This window comes from Halichoeres trimaculatus, unplaced genomic scaffold (genome assembly GCF_033239565.1).
Source record: "Halichoeres trimaculatus isolate MK-OKI-2021-1 unplaced genomic scaffold, fHalTri1.1 fHalTri1_scaffold_4, whole genome shotgun sequence".
NCBI classification, from domain to species: domain Eukaryota; kingdom Metazoa; phylum Chordata; class Actinopteri; order Labriformes; family Labridae; genus Halichoeres; species Halichoeres trimaculatus.
Genome location: NW_027437182.1, coordinates 602,564 through 615,063, shown reverse-complemented (window position 1 = coordinate 615,063; position 12,500 = coordinate 602,564). Strand labels below are relative to the sequence as shown.

Below are 12,500 nucleotides of genomic sequence, written 5' to 3'. Positions count from 1 at the left end.
TGCTGGCAGCAGGAACCAGGAGGCCGTGGTCTGTGGTCCTGTCTGTCTGTGGTCCTGTCTGTGGTCCTGTCCGTGGTCCTGTCCGTGGTCCTGTCCGTGGTCCTGTCTGTCTGTGGTCCTGTCTGTCTGTGGTCCTGTCCGTGGTCCTGTCTGTGGTCCTGTCTGTCTGTGGTCCTGTCTGTCTGTGGTCCTGTCCGTGGTCCTGTCTGTGGTCCTGTCCGTGGTCCTGTCTGTCATGTGTATTGGTCCTGTCTGTCTGTGGTCCTGTCTGTCTGTGGTCCTGTCTGTGGTCCTGTCTGTGGTCCTGTCTGTCTGTGGTCCTGTCTGTCTGTGGTCCTGTCTGTGGTCCTGTCTGTGGTCCTGTCTGTCTGTGGTCCTGTCTGTGGTCCTGTCTGTCTGTGGTCCTGTCTGTGGTCCTGTCTGTGGTCCTGTCTGTCTGTGGTCCTGTCTGTGGTCCTGTCTGTGGTCCTGTCTGTGGTCCTGTCTGTCTGTGGTCCTGTCTGTCTGTGGTCCTGTCTGTGGTCCTGTCTGTCTGTGGTCCTGTCTGTGGTCCTGTCTGTGGTCCTGTCTGTGGTCCTGTCTGTGGTCCTGTCTGTGGTCCTGTCTGTCTGTGGTCCTGTCTGTGGTCCTGTCTGTGGTCCTGTCTGTGGTCCTGTCTGTGGTCCTGTCTGTGGTCCTGTCTGTCTGTGGTCCTGTCTGTGGTCCTGTCTGTGGTCCTGTCTGTGGTCCTGTCTGTGGTCCTGTCTGTCTGTGGTCCTGTCTGTCTGTGGTCCTGTCTGTCTGTGGTCCTGTCTGTCTGTGGTCCTGTCTGTCCGTGTATTGATCAGCAGGAGTTGTGCAGGCACAGCTGTTGCTGAGTCATCAGTTTCCAACACGACGTGAAGAGACGCTCACACGTTAAAAACATGCTGGCTGCAGTTTATAGATGACCTGTTGATCAGCAGGAAACCAACACGAACTTTGTGTGATTTCATTCTGTGTCAGTTTTTACCTCTGTTATAAACGGAGCAGAGTAACTAACAGAGTCCAGAGGAGGAACACAGGTCCACACAGACTAACCACATCCTCGTGTCCTGCTCCTACGTCAGTTTGGTAATCACTGTGTGTGTGTGTGTGTGTGTGTGTGTGTGTGTGTGTGTGTGTGTGTGTGTGTGTGTGTGTGTGTGTAACCCGACCCGGTCAGATCCACTGTGATCCGCTCCATTGTTTATGAATTAGGGATCTGGCATGTGAGCTGCATTTAGACCATTAGGGTCAGTGGTGTCCCCGGGCTTCTCAGAAACACAGAGAGAGACAGAGAGAGGACAGCTGCAGCTCACACACACACACACACACACACACACACACACACACACACACACACACACACACACACACACACACACACACACATACACACACTCTTATAATACCATGGCTGCTCACACACTGGGTCACTGTGTGTCACTGTGTGTGTGTCAGAGGAGAGTTTACCCTGTAAGGTATCAAACAGACTGTGGATGCTGACACACACACACACACACACACACACACACACACACACACACACACATACACACACACACACTCTGACCACAGAGACACGTGTTTGTTTACTTCACTGAGAGTAACTTTTAAATCATCAATATTTTGATTGACGGGAGTTGAACAGATTTCAGATCAATTTAAAGACTTCAGTTTTTTCAAACATGTCAGCAGGAGGAGGTCGGGTCATTAAAAAAAGGAAAAAGGTGGTACGAGGTCAGAAAACGATAAAGTACTTTTTCATTATCAAGTCTTTGTTTTCTCTGTAGTCCTTTAATTTCTGTCGTCTTATTTTCACCTTTTTTCATTTGTTTTTGTTCATATTTTCTCTCCTGTCTGTCTTTTTCTCTTTTTTTGTTTGTTTTTGCTATCTTTCTTGATTTTTTTAATGTTTCATTTAATTTTCATTTTTATTTTCTAAACATTATTTTCTTATTTTTCTTTCACATTTTTCCCTTCTTTTATTCTTTTTTCTCTATATTCCTTCTTTCCATCACTCTTTTTCTATTGGTTTTTTTCTCTCAGTTTCACTTCTTTCTTTCTTTCTTTCTTTCTTTCTTTCTTTCTTTCTTTCTTTCTTTCTTTCTTTCTTTCTTTCTTTCTTTCTTTCTTTATTTCTTTCTTTCTTTCTTTCTTTCTTTCTTTCTTTCTTCCTTTTCTTCCATTTGTACCTTTCTTTGACTTGGGTTTTTATCTTTCTGTTTTGTTTTTGTGTTTTTTTTCCTACTTCTTGTATTTCTTTGTTATTTCTTCTCTTTTCCTCCTTCAGAACATTTATTCCTTATTTTCTTGTCATCTCTTTAACTTTCTCTTTATTTTGGACTTTCTTCTCTCCTTTTGTTTCCTATCCTGTGTTTTTGGTCTTGCTTTCTTCCTCCTGTCATCTCACAGTGGTTACCCCCTCATCGCTCTGGGACAGACTCTGACCTCGTCACCACAGAGTGACCAGGCAGGGGGAAGGAGAGGATCTACTTTCTGTGGATGGATATGTGTGGCTGTGATCAGGCTGTGTTGCTGTAGAAACCATGATGGAGACCTGTTGCTCTTTTTGTTTTAAAACAGGAAAGAAAAGTAAAAACAAAACTGCAAATCATGTGGATGAAACAGCAAAAAGACCATGGAGGCCTCCCCCCTCCTCCTCCTCCTCCTCCTCCTCCTCCTCCTCCTCCTCCTCATGTCCCCGCCCCTCTTTGTCTCCCCCTCCTCCCTGTCCCTGTGTCTGCGTGTGGAGGACTCAGTCAGTCTCTCCTCTGTCAGCAAACTGGCTCCAGCTTCCAGGAACTGAGGGGGATTAACTGGTCCTGTTGTACCCAGGAAGGAGCTCTGTTCCTGGGGACGTGCAGTGAGGAGGGTCCCTCTGGGTCTGGAACTTTAGGATCTGCTCAGAACTTTCTGTTCTCGCTGACTGTTTGGACCTTTTCTGGAGCTGGGCTGGGACTGGTTCCTGATCAGTTATTGAGCTCTGACTGGTGTGTGTGTGTGTGTGTGTGTGAGTGAGTGTTTGGTGTGTGTGTGTGTGTGTGTGTGTGTGTGTGTGTGTTGCCTCGGTGGAGCTGCACAGAGTGTGTGTGTTGTCAGACTCAGCGTGCCTGAGCTTGCTGCTGGAGGAACACTCTAGCCCAGATACCGCACATAGCTGCCGCTGTGTGTGTGTGTGTGTGTGTGTGTGTGTGTGTGTGTGTGTGTGTGTGTGTGTGTGTGTGTGTGTGTGTGTGTGTAGATAACAGCAGGTGTTGGCGTCAGACACACTCTCTCTGAAGCCTACCTGTATTTTTAAAGTGGAGTCATGGAGGACTGAGAGCTGGACTCTGAGGGGGGTCAGGTCCAGTCCAGCATGTGTGTGAGGGACAGATGAGCCGATGGAGCCCGCTGGATTATTAGAGATTACAGCTGAGCCGTTTGTCCCGGGACAGAGGATGAAGAGGAGGAAGGAGAGAGCGGGAGCCCCACACCTCCGCCTCCAGTAAGAGAAAGATACTGGAGTGTGTGTGTGTGTGTGTGTGTGTGTGTGTGTGTGTGTGTGTGTGTGTGTGTGTGTTGTCCAGGGGCTGCTGGTCACTTCCTGGTTGTATATTTCCTTTACCTTTGCAGCTGTTTCAGCTCTGACTGACGGTCACTATCTGTGCTGAATCACATTAGCATCCGAATTTGTCCAAAATAGCAGCGCTAACACCATTAGCAGTTAGCTTAGCTTTGTTTGAACAACCCAAAGTGTCAGAAAAATGGTTTAAAGAGGAAACATCATGAAGTCTTCAGTTTTTTCTTCACACCCGTGTGTCTGGTTAACTGACCGACCCACAAAACGTGAAATAAGTCGACCTCTTCCTTCGTTCGTCGTTTAGCTCCGTCTGATAACGATCTGTTTAGGATCTGCTCAACTTGTGACGTCACAAATTCAATAAACTTTTTAACAACTTAAAGCTAAACTTTAAAAAAGCACCTGATAGAAAGCTCGACAGGCCGAACCAGTTTCTGTTTACATTTGACGTTTACTCTGAAAACTCGTTTTTTTGCTAACCCTGGGGGTCGCCTTCATGACAAACAAGTCACCACCGTAGACTTTGTGTGGAGGGTACAGGTGGCTCCGCCTTTTACTAATGGATGGTTTTTACAAAAACTAGTCTAATCACTTTTACAACCCCCCCAAAAGATACACAAGAACTTCAGCTGTCTGACATCGTTAAATGTGACATAAAGCGTCGTTTTTAACCTCGTATAACTAATGAAAACAAAACTTTTCAGAAAAAAGAGGACTTGGATACAAGACAGCCAAATGATATCTTCAAACCACCACAACAATCAGACGTGAGAAACATTTCTACCAGGTGGATTAATTTTTTAAAGTTTGACCACAGCCCATCTGGAATGACTGGGGAGATGGATTTTTGACCTATACTGCAGCCAGCCACCAGGGGGAGCAGTTTTTGTAGAGACCTCACTTTAATGTGAGCGAGGTGACGTCCGACAATTTTTTAAAAGAAAATCTCAGAAAAACTTCAGAAAACTGAACAAAATCTATTTGCACTGTGATTGGCTCAGTCCGTTTGAGGGCGGGACTTAGCCGTAGGTTAATTGTAAATCTAAATGATAGAGCAAAAACACCACCCAACCATAAAACAGTTTTTGTATTCTCTGTGGTTTCCAGCTGTCAGTTTCATCTCATCGTGTGATTTTTCCGGTAACCCGTTGGTCGAGGGTCAAACAGCGAGAGGAAACCACACAAACGACCCTCGTAAAGTTAATTTACCGCCGTCAGCGAGGACAGAAAGCAGAAAGAGTGTATGATGAAGAAGCTCTGTCTCGGCCTGTTTCAGAAATAATCTGGATTATGTCGGTAACTGATGGTCGATGACCTCAGCAGTTTATGGCGCCAGCTCCTGGTTGAAGCGACTGATCACTTCCTGCCGTCAGAGCCTCTTTGGGGTCTGACCGCGTTTGTTACAGATCCTTTTCAGACACTCTCTGTGACCTTATCCCTGATTAAAAAGACACACGCCTTCACAAACTGGACCCCCCCCCCGCTGTGCAGGAGCTCCTCCAGATTTCATGTTTTTAATCTGCTTCATGTGGAAATGTTCAATCCGAGCCCGTGGACACAGATGGCTCCACAATATGGGAAAGGAAACACTGCTGGTGTTATAATGGGCATAGCCCCTGACACCCAGCAGGTGGTCTCACCCGTTCTGTCCCACCCAGCAGGGGGCAGGGGGGACGGGGAGACCACCACCATAAGGTCCCTGTGCCCTTTGGACCAGAGCCAGCTGCACTGACTGAACTCTGCAGCGCCCCGAGCTGATTGGACGGCTCCCAAAGTGTTGGTTTCATTAGGATCCACTTCACGTCTGATTTATAAAGTCTACGCTCAGGTCCAGGTTCCCCCCCTCACTTCCTCTGCAGTGTTCTCACAGCAAACTCAGTCAGACCTGATTCATAGATAGACCTTATCATCCCTGGTTGGTTAATCACACCCAGCTGTCAGTAACTGGAGGCAGCAGTGAAGATAATCCAGGGGATTAGATTAATGATCATTGAAATTGTTATGAGCTTGAACACAACAGGGTTTCAAAATCTATTACCTGTCATGTCAGAGAGGCTGGATATCTGCAGAGTGCGTGAACCAACACAGATACACACAAACAACCAGGGCTGGGAGAAAAAATAACATACCTTTACCATTTTAAAATAACAATTAATTAATTTATTATTATTATTATTATTATTATTATTATTATTATTATTATTATTATTATTATTATTATTATTATTATTATTATCATTATTTTTATTATTATTATTATTATTATTGTTGTTGTTGTTGTTGTTGTTTTGTTATTATTGCTTTATTATTTATTGTGTTATTATTATTATCATTATTATTATTTTTATTATTATTGTTGTTATTATTATTTATTTATATCTATATTTTTATTATTCAGATTTAGATTTTTATTTTAGTCTTTGTTTAAAAGCTGAGTTAGAAAAATAGTTACCATTTATCTCCAGCAGGGGGAGAAATGTTTATCTTTGACTGTCTAGTAATGTGACGTTGGATCCTCTGAATAAATCCTAAAAACTGAATCACATGTGACGAGCATTTTGGGGGAAAATATGGCTCCTGATACAGTCTGTAGACATCATCATCATCATTTAACTTTTCTTATAGCCTCGTGTTAAAGAAGAGAACTGAAACTGGCAAAAAACGGAAATATTGAAGATTTGGAATTTAGATCAAATCTGTACCCCTGAAACTGTAAAATGATCGAAACAGGGGGAAAGCGTATCGTCCCAGCCCTACAAATGATCCAAACTGTGACAAACCTTGGACCTAAAAGAAAGAAAACCTCATATTTCCCTCAGCTTAGCTCACTCATTCAGGGCTCAGAGACTGGAGGAGCTGGAGGGAGGAGTCACATGGGAGGTGTCAGGTTTCAGTCTGTAGTCTGAGGAGCATCGACCAATCAGGAGCATGCATGCAAAACAGTCTGTGTGCAGAGCAACAGCAGGAGTTCTAGAACTCTGACATCAGCAGACTTTAGAACTTTACCAGCGTGTTTGAATGTCTTCTGGTCTTTGGGTTTAAAAACCTGAACCTGGGTCTCTTTCGCAGACCTCAGCCCCAATGAAAAGTCTGCTCATTATCAGCCCATTGGGCTGGTTTTCCTGTACAAATAAATTACAGGTGTTTGGGTTTGTGAAGTCAACGGCCACCCACACCTCCCCTGGGTAAACGCCCACATCCACAATCAGACACAGACACGTCAACCACTGTGGGTCAGTGACAGAGTGACAAGGACAACTTAATAACTAATCGTCGATTAGCTGTTAATTTTGCGTGGTGCAGACACACAGGGGTCAGTTAGTGTCACTGTTAAAGTCTCTGTTACAAACCGCTCATTCCTGACCACGAGCGACCAAACGCCAGCCGCCATGATGATGTCACAGCCCTAACTTGTCAAACACAGCGTCACATGAGGTTGAACCCTCTTCATCCACATCCCTCTCTGCTCCCCCTCCTCTCCATCCTCTCCTCCCCCCCTCCTCCTCTTCCTCCTCCTCTGTTGGCAGAATCTGGTCGCCGGCTCAGCTGCGTTGCCACGGCAACAGCAGCCTCCTCCAGCACCTGCTGTCCCCCGTTTCCTTCCATCCCTCCGTCGTTCAGCCCCACGTCGCCACCCTCTCCCCCTTCACCTTCCCCTCATCCTGCACCTCCTCCTCCTCCTCCTCTCCCTCCCTCTGCTGCGCCTCCGACGGGCCTCTGTCCGCCCCTGTTCACCAGCGAGGAAACCCCTTCCTGTGGAGGTAAGGGACGCGTGTGTGTCCTCCTAACACACCTGTGTGTCTGGTGGTGTGTGTAGTCCGTGATTAACTCCTCTAACGAGTCTAACGAGTCTGCTGACCTCCAGTCTGGATCTGGATCCAGGTCTGGACTCTCAAACACTTTGGGACTTGTTGTCTGTTGGCCCGGGTCTTCTCTTCAGAGTGGATTTGTTGGTGTGTGGGGGTCTGGGCTGGTTTGGGGGTCTGGTCTGGAGCTGCACAGACGTCAGTGTGAAGAGGTTTGACCCTGAAACTCTGAGCGACTCTCACCAACAAACATCTGTCGACCTGATGGTAGAAACTTTAAGCTACAGCTTGGAACCAGGGGGCGTGGTTTAGGGATGGCGGGAAGTAACCGTATGTGTTATAAAAGTCAACGCCTGCGTACATTAACACCAAGAAGTACGATCAAAGCTTTAGCCTCTATGCTGCTGTCGTCTGTCAGGTCTCTAGGACGTGTGTTTGGAGGCAGCGTCCATGTTTCACCAGCCTGTGTGTAGAAACGGAGCACGTAGAGCTGCAAGAGCATCATGGGAAATGACAAGAAACAACAAAAAGACTTTAAATACTGAGAAAGCAGAATCTTAGATCAAATAATGAGCGTTCATGAGCAGTGAGTGAACTCACCAGAAGGTGACTGTGTATAAAATGTTTGAAGCTGTTTTAGGGAGCAGTCAGAGCCTCTGGTGCCCAGGTGTGGCCTGTATTACGCCATAACCAAAGGAGGAGTCTTTCATATTTGAACCTATTTGGGGTCTAAATGACGAAAAATAAAATCCCTGATCTGTACATTCTTGTTCACGCCCCCTTATGGCCTCATTTTTATTAACGTACCCATTAAAAATTCACAAACTGCAAAAAGACCTTTTTATTGGAGGGTATTAAATCCAGTTCAAAGCCACCAAACTCCTCAGTTAGCTCATCTCTGATATGTGAAATGAATACTGTTGCATCCAAAGCTGCTAAAACTTCAGAGATGGAGCCCAGTTTATATTAAATCTTTCGCCAAATGTGGCTATGAACTATAAAGTGCGCAAAATTCCATACATATTAAAAATCCATTGAATTATTTTTTAAACCTGACGTTTTTTTTTAATTTATAAGATTTTACACGTGTTATCTTAGGTTTTGTTTTATTTTGAAAAACTATTGCAAATATTTTTTTTAAAAATTGAAATAAAAAAAAATGGTAAATTATTTTAAATTTTCAAAGTTTAAAAAAAATCAAAATTTCAAAAAACTGAACAAAAAATCTAAAATTTTCAAATGTAAAATTAAAAAAAAAAAATCGGACAACTTGAAAAATTTGCTTTAAAAAAATAAAACAGTACTAAAATTTTGAAAAAAAAGAACTGTTTATTTTTCAAATTTTTTGAAGCACTACTCAATTTTTCTTCCATACATTTATACAACTGCTCAAATCATCATACTTTGTTGTTAGCTAAAACTTGAGGTTAGCCACAGGTGCATGGAAAGTTGGTGGGCTGTTGATGTTGTAGGAGGTGAAGTAGAGCGGTGGCAGGCTTTATTGACAGATGGGATGAAGATTTAGTTCAACTAAATGTTAACACAGGAATTTATTTAGTGTCAGTGTCTTTAATCATCAACACCCTCTGGAAGAAAAATAACTATTCTTTATTTCATGAATATTTTTAAAGCTACAAGCAGACACTGCAGAGGAGTCAGAGATGATGGTGATGTCACTACATTCCAGAACTCGTTGATCTGGATCTGATTCTAGAACAGAGTGTTTTGATCAGTTCAGAGACAGATTCAGGATTCTAGAGGTTTTGATAATCTGCACATGCTCAGTCTGAACCTCCGGTGTTGGTATATCTGTGTTCATGCTGTGTGAAAGCAGAACACCCCCTCTTTAAAGTCTACATCTGCTTTCTGGAGGATGTGTGAGCTGAGAGCCGCTCTGCTTCCTCTTAATGAGCGCTGCTCTCAGAAACAGAGGAGGAGAGGGAGAGAGGAGCATCAGAGGAAGGGGAGGGAGCTCTGCTGAGGGAGGATCAGAGAGGGAGGATCAGAGCCAGCAGCAGCTCTCAGACCCACTCGCTCTGTCGCCGCCGCTGTCACAGGTGGAAGGTAGCGTCTGTCTCCACGCCAGCGTCAGTCAGAGCCATGGTGGCGTCGCTGCATCACCGTTAGCATGTCTGACTCCTTCTGGACCGTGCTCTCCAATTTCTCGCTGCCTGAGAGGAGCATGCTGCGGCGCTCCAAGAGGTACGCCTCCTTTCCTCTCCGTCCTTTTCTCCTCACTTTGAATTCTTCCTCCTCCAGCTCCTCATCTGCTCCATCAGTGTGCTCCATCCTCTGCGCCTCCTCCTCCCTCCTGCTGCTCGCAGCTCTCAGATGCTCAGCAGGAGTTGCTCGGTGTGAAGGTCAGAGAGCTGGTTTGTCTTTGCAGGATGCTTCCTGGTGTTTGGTTGTTTTTCTCTACGTTTCCTCCGTCGGACGTGTTGGTGATGGGAGCCCAGTTTACATCTGTGCAGTTACTCCTCGAGTTCACCTCCTCTCTCCTCCTCCGTCCTGTCCATCAGAGCCCAAAGTGGCTCCTCCAGCAGGAAGCAAGGCAGAGACAGAGCTGTACTTATCCTCCTCCTCCTCCTCCTCTTCCTCCTCCCCTGTAATAACAGTGGTAGCTTTCACGCACACACTCGGGCAGATTTCTTCTTCTCTGCTCCGTGTCACCGCCTCCTGCTGTGTGTTTGTCTCAGCGTGTGTGTGTGTGTGTGTGTGTGTGTGTGTGTGTGTGTGTGTGTGTGGATGAGGCTGTGGAGGGACGCCTGCATAGCAACAGGCTCCGGCAGGTTGTAGAGCTGTAGTCAGGAAAACATGATTCATCTCTCCGTCACATCTAACACCACTTTTCACGTGCAGGTGAAAAAGTGCAGGTCTCCTCATCCTCGTCCAGACTTCGCCACAGCCGACCAATCAGGAAGCTGTAAAGCTCTGATGTGTGTGTGTGTTGATGTTGGAGCGTCCACTCTCTGTGGGGAGGAGAGTGAGCGTGGGACGAAGGGAGAGTGGTCCTCAGCCGCTTTTTGAGTTTCAGCTGCTTGATGAGAGTGGAGCTGAAGTTTCAGTGGAAGTGAAACAGAAAATGTTAAACACTCAGAAACTCTCTGTACAGGTTTATTGGTTCGGTCTTTTTCAGGAAAAACACTTTTTGTTGCTCAGAGAGGAAATGCAATCAGAAAAATCAAAGCTGCTGGTTTCACCTCCACTGTTAAGGTTTCATCACTTTGTAATGTGTGTTTTCCCGCCTTCTGTGAGTCACATGACCAGCTGCACTGAACTGTCAATCAGTGAGTGACATCATCACCAACTGCTGCCCTCAGGAGTGAAATTGACTGAAGTTTAAGAATCATCTCCTCATAGCTGCCACAGTTTGGACCAAATCTCTAAAAATCAGATATTTTTGTAGTAAATTTTGTCAGGAATCCACCCATGTCATTTTTAAAGCTGTACCACTTTTGCTGTTTTGTGTAGAGTCCTAACTGCTGCAGCTTGTGTAGAGCTGGATCCTCCTCTCCCATTCATTCTAATAGGAGCAGCTGAAAGGGCTTCTTTGGGTTTCACCGACTTTGAGGGCTCATCATTCAAAAACCATTTGAGAAAAAACAAATTCATACACAGCTTTTGTAAAGCAGGGTCCACTCTGTCATCTGAGCGAATTTCAAGCTGATATCATATATGGTCTAGGAGGAGATAACTTTTGAAAAAGGCCCAAAAATGTGGCCAAATGCTATTGTGAATGACAAATTGCAGGCTTCCTGTTTGAGATAGGTCAGGGGTGTGTTTATAATTTGTGTGTTTCAATGAGACAAACATTCTGACGATCACTCTATGACATTCCTATTGCCCATTAGAACCGGTTTAGTGTTCCTAGGTGGCGCTAGAGTGCAAATTTTGACATGTTGGGGGTCAATTTTTGTGTTTTACCAAATTTTTGCCAAAGAAGAAGAAAGAAACAGAGCAAACACAATCGAGTCCTCTCCCTTTGGGCTAAAAATGAGGCTAAACCAGCTGTTTGGGTTCTGCAGAAACCAGACGTTCACTGCTTCAGTTTTTAACAGTTTGTTTGTCTGACGGCACAGAGAGACGGCAGAGAGTAAATTACACACACACACACACACACACACACACACACACACACACACACACACACACACACACACACACACACACACACACACCTTGGCGTTGTCGGTCACATTGATTTCCTGTGCTGCGGCGGCTGTGACCTGCAGACCAGCGTTATCGAGCGCGCAGAGGGAAATGAGTTTAGCTGGAGATGTTATCCACACACACTCACCTGCTGCTGTCTGACGTGTGTATCTGTGTGTGTGTGTGTGTGTGTGTGTGTGTGTGTGTGTGTGTGTGTGTGTGTGTGTGTGTGTGTGTTTAGTAAACAGCTGTTTGCTCTCTCCTGTCAGCTCCGTCACGTCTCTCTTTAAGTTTGACTGCAGCAGTTATTACATATTTGGTGTTTCCACGCAGCATTGGCTCATATCACAGAAACATGACTGAATAAACAGGTGTAAACACACCATGCTCTGCTCATACGTCAGTGTCTGATGTTCTGCTGACACCGTCGGTCTCCTACCTGGAGTAACGTGAACTTCAGACGCTCTGAGCTGACTCTTCTTCATCGTTTCTTTGTCTTTGCTGAACTCTGCAGCTCTTTAACAGGACTCTGTGTCTGTTCACGCTCACTGCATCATTTAGCAAACTGCAAACCTGTGATCCTCTTTACGGTCACAAACCTCCACACTTTTCTACTTCTCCTTCTCCTTTGTCCTCTCTGTAAGTGACATCATACTGCCACCTACTGGGCCAAAGTGTGCACTGTAAAAACTGTGAACCAATCAAGTGTTGCGTCTTATTTCTTGTAGAGATTGTCTTGTTGGACTCAGCGTGAGCCACAATCACCAGACAAGACCAGGAAAAATGTCTGATTAAAGTCATTAAAAGACGAAATCTTTATGCCTCACACCCCCAGACACATTTATCTGGACTTGGCAGGTGAATTTGGTATGATTTGTCAAGTACAGCTAGCAATAGCAGAGCTAGCTCCATCAGCCATCAGTCTTCTTTGAGGTTTAAAGAGGGGGTAATGTGCTTTTTTTCAGTCTTCATTTTGTCCCTCT

The 12,500-nt window shown here is 45.2% G+C and overlaps 1 protein-coding gene across 7 annotated transcripts in view; it reads left to right on the top strand.

Moving 5' to 3' along the window:
• Positions 1 to 12,500, top strand: part of mast2 (microtubule associated serine/threonine kinase 2) — a 195,062-nt gene that overhangs the window by 126,886 nt on the left and 55,676 nt on the right. For 2 of the 7 annotated variants that reach the window (XM_074669037.1, XM_074669035.1), the window contains exon 1: positions 9,397 to 9,570. The exons of 4 other annotated variants lie outside the window; for them this stretch is intronic. In XM_074669037.1, coding sequence (XP_074525138.1) covers positions 9,497 to 9,570 — 74 coding nt within the window. In that variant the 5' untranslated portion in view covers positions 9,397 to 9,496. Of the gene's footprint in view, positions 1 to 3,345; positions 3,488 to 9,396; positions 9,571 to 12,500 lie in introns of those variants that run through there. One more of the 7 variants, XM_074669034.1, reaches the window with a different exon arrangement.